Raw genomic sequence first — 1,796 nt, forward strand, 5'->3', positions numbered from 1 at the left:
GGGAGGGAGCTGTGCCTGCCTTGTCCTGCTGGGAGGGGACACCCGGCAGCCCCACAGCGCCTACACCCCTCCCGGTACCTGGCCTGGCTCCTTCCTCACCATCACCTTCTGCTTCGCTTGCAGGAGCCTGATGCCGCGAACGCTCGACAGCCAGATCACGGTGGAGAAGACCCCCAGCTACTTTGTCACGAAGGAGGCCCCCCGGCGGATCTTCAACATGTCCCGGGACACGAAGCTGATCGTGGTGGTGAGGAACCCGGTCACCCGCGCCATCTCGGACTACACGCAGACGCTCTCCAAGAAGCCCGATATCCCCACCTTCGAGGGGCTGTCCTTCCGCAACCGCAGCCTGGGGCTGGTGGACACCTCCTGGAATGCCATCCGCATCGGGATGTACGCCGTGCACCTGGAGAGCTGGCTCCAGTACTTCCCGCTCTCCCAGATCCACTTTGTCAGCGGGGAGAAGCTGATCACGGACCCAGCCGGGGAGATGGGCAAAGTTCAGGACTTCCTGGGCATCAAACGGGTTATCACGGACAAGCACTTCTACTTCAACAAGACGAAAGGCTTTCCTTGCCTGAAAAAGTCAGAGAGCAGCGGCTTGCCTCGCTGCCTGGGCAAGTCCAAAGGCAGGACTCATGTGCAGATAGACCCCGAGGTGATCGAGCAGCTTCGGGACTTTTATAGACCTTATAATATCAAATTCTATGAAACAGTCGGGCAGGACTTCAGGTGGGAATAAGCGTCCGGGAGCAGAGCTGCGGTGACGTGAAGCTGCCGTCTTCCGTGAGAGGGCCCAGGACCCCTCGGCCAGCCCGTCCTGCCCAGCACCCACGAGAAGAGCAGGCGAGGGGCTTCCCCAGCCCTCGGGAGGCCGGGACACTCCGAGATGGGGAAGACACGGAGTCCTGCTGCAGGCACTGCAGGGTGAGTGCCTGGCGGACTCTGCCCGTCCCACAGGCCAGCACTGCTCGGGGAGTTCCGTTTGCTTTCACCGCCACATGGTCACGGTGGTGATGGCCCCATCCTTCAGCCAGTGCACAGGCTGCTCCGACACACATCCCTCCTCTGTGTCCCAAAGCAAATGGGTGCTCCTGGACACCCCGGACTCTGGGCAGCGGCTGTGGGGCTGTCCCGGTGGGGCCACGTCCTGCCACGGTGCTGGGGCGGGCAGAGCTGTGGCTGCTCTGCTTTGCCTTTTGTCACTTCAGCGCAGTGTGTAACCGTGAGGACAGTGAGATGTATCTGCTTGAAAAGAAGTCTATGAAAAAATGTTGTGCCGATATTTTGTCCTGTGAATAAAGCACAGAATCCTGCTGTTACGGGTACTTTAGTGGCACTAGTTTCCTTGTTCAGCATGTGATCCCTTTGTGTAAATAAAAGCGGCTTCCACCGGTCCGACGCATGGGCTTTTCTTAGGGCTAATGGCAGGGCTGTCCTTTGATTTACCTGCCCATGGTAAACCACAAAACCACCTCTCGGTGCACTCCAGTCCTGCGAGAGGGTCCCCGGTCCCCACCCTCAGCACCAGGCCTGTCCCCGTCCCCGTGCGACTGCCCCAGCACTCCCCTTGGGTCTCTGAGCCGATCCAGGGTCCAGCCACCCTCTTACTGCCGCTGTGTCCTGGGATGGGGAATTCTCCCAGCTCAGCCACCCCCCCAGAGCTGAGATGGAGTGGCTGCATCCTTGGCGGTGGGCACAGCGTCACTGTGCTCCTGGCTCGGCACCACTTTGGGTCCAGCTCAGCCCTTCATGAGCAGCTGGGGAAGCCGGGGGCTCAAACAGCTCCTGCAGGG

At 60.6% G+C, this 1,796-nt stretch overlaps 1 protein-coding gene across 1 annotated transcript; it reads left to right on the forward strand.

The window, feature by feature from the left end:
• The first annotated feature begins 122 nt into the window (after nucleotides 1–122).
• Nucleotides 123–849, forward strand: HS3ST2 (heparan sulfate (glucosamine) 3-O-sulfotransferase 2). The gene has a single exon (XM_009874854.1). The coding sequence runs from the start codon at nucleotides 131–133 to the stop codon at nucleotides 740–742; it is 612 nt and encodes a 203-aa protein (XP_009873156.1). The 5' UTR covers nucleotides 123–130; the 3' UTR covers nucleotides 743–849.
• Nucleotides 850–1,796: the final 947 nt, after the last annotated feature.

This window comes from Apaloderma vittatum, unplaced genomic scaffold, assembly GCF_000703405.1.
Source record: "Apaloderma vittatum isolate BGI_N311 unplaced genomic scaffold, ASM70340v1 scaffold24538, whole genome shotgun sequence".
NCBI lineage: Eukaryota > Metazoa > Chordata > Aves > Trogoniformes > Trogonidae > Apaloderma > Apaloderma vittatum.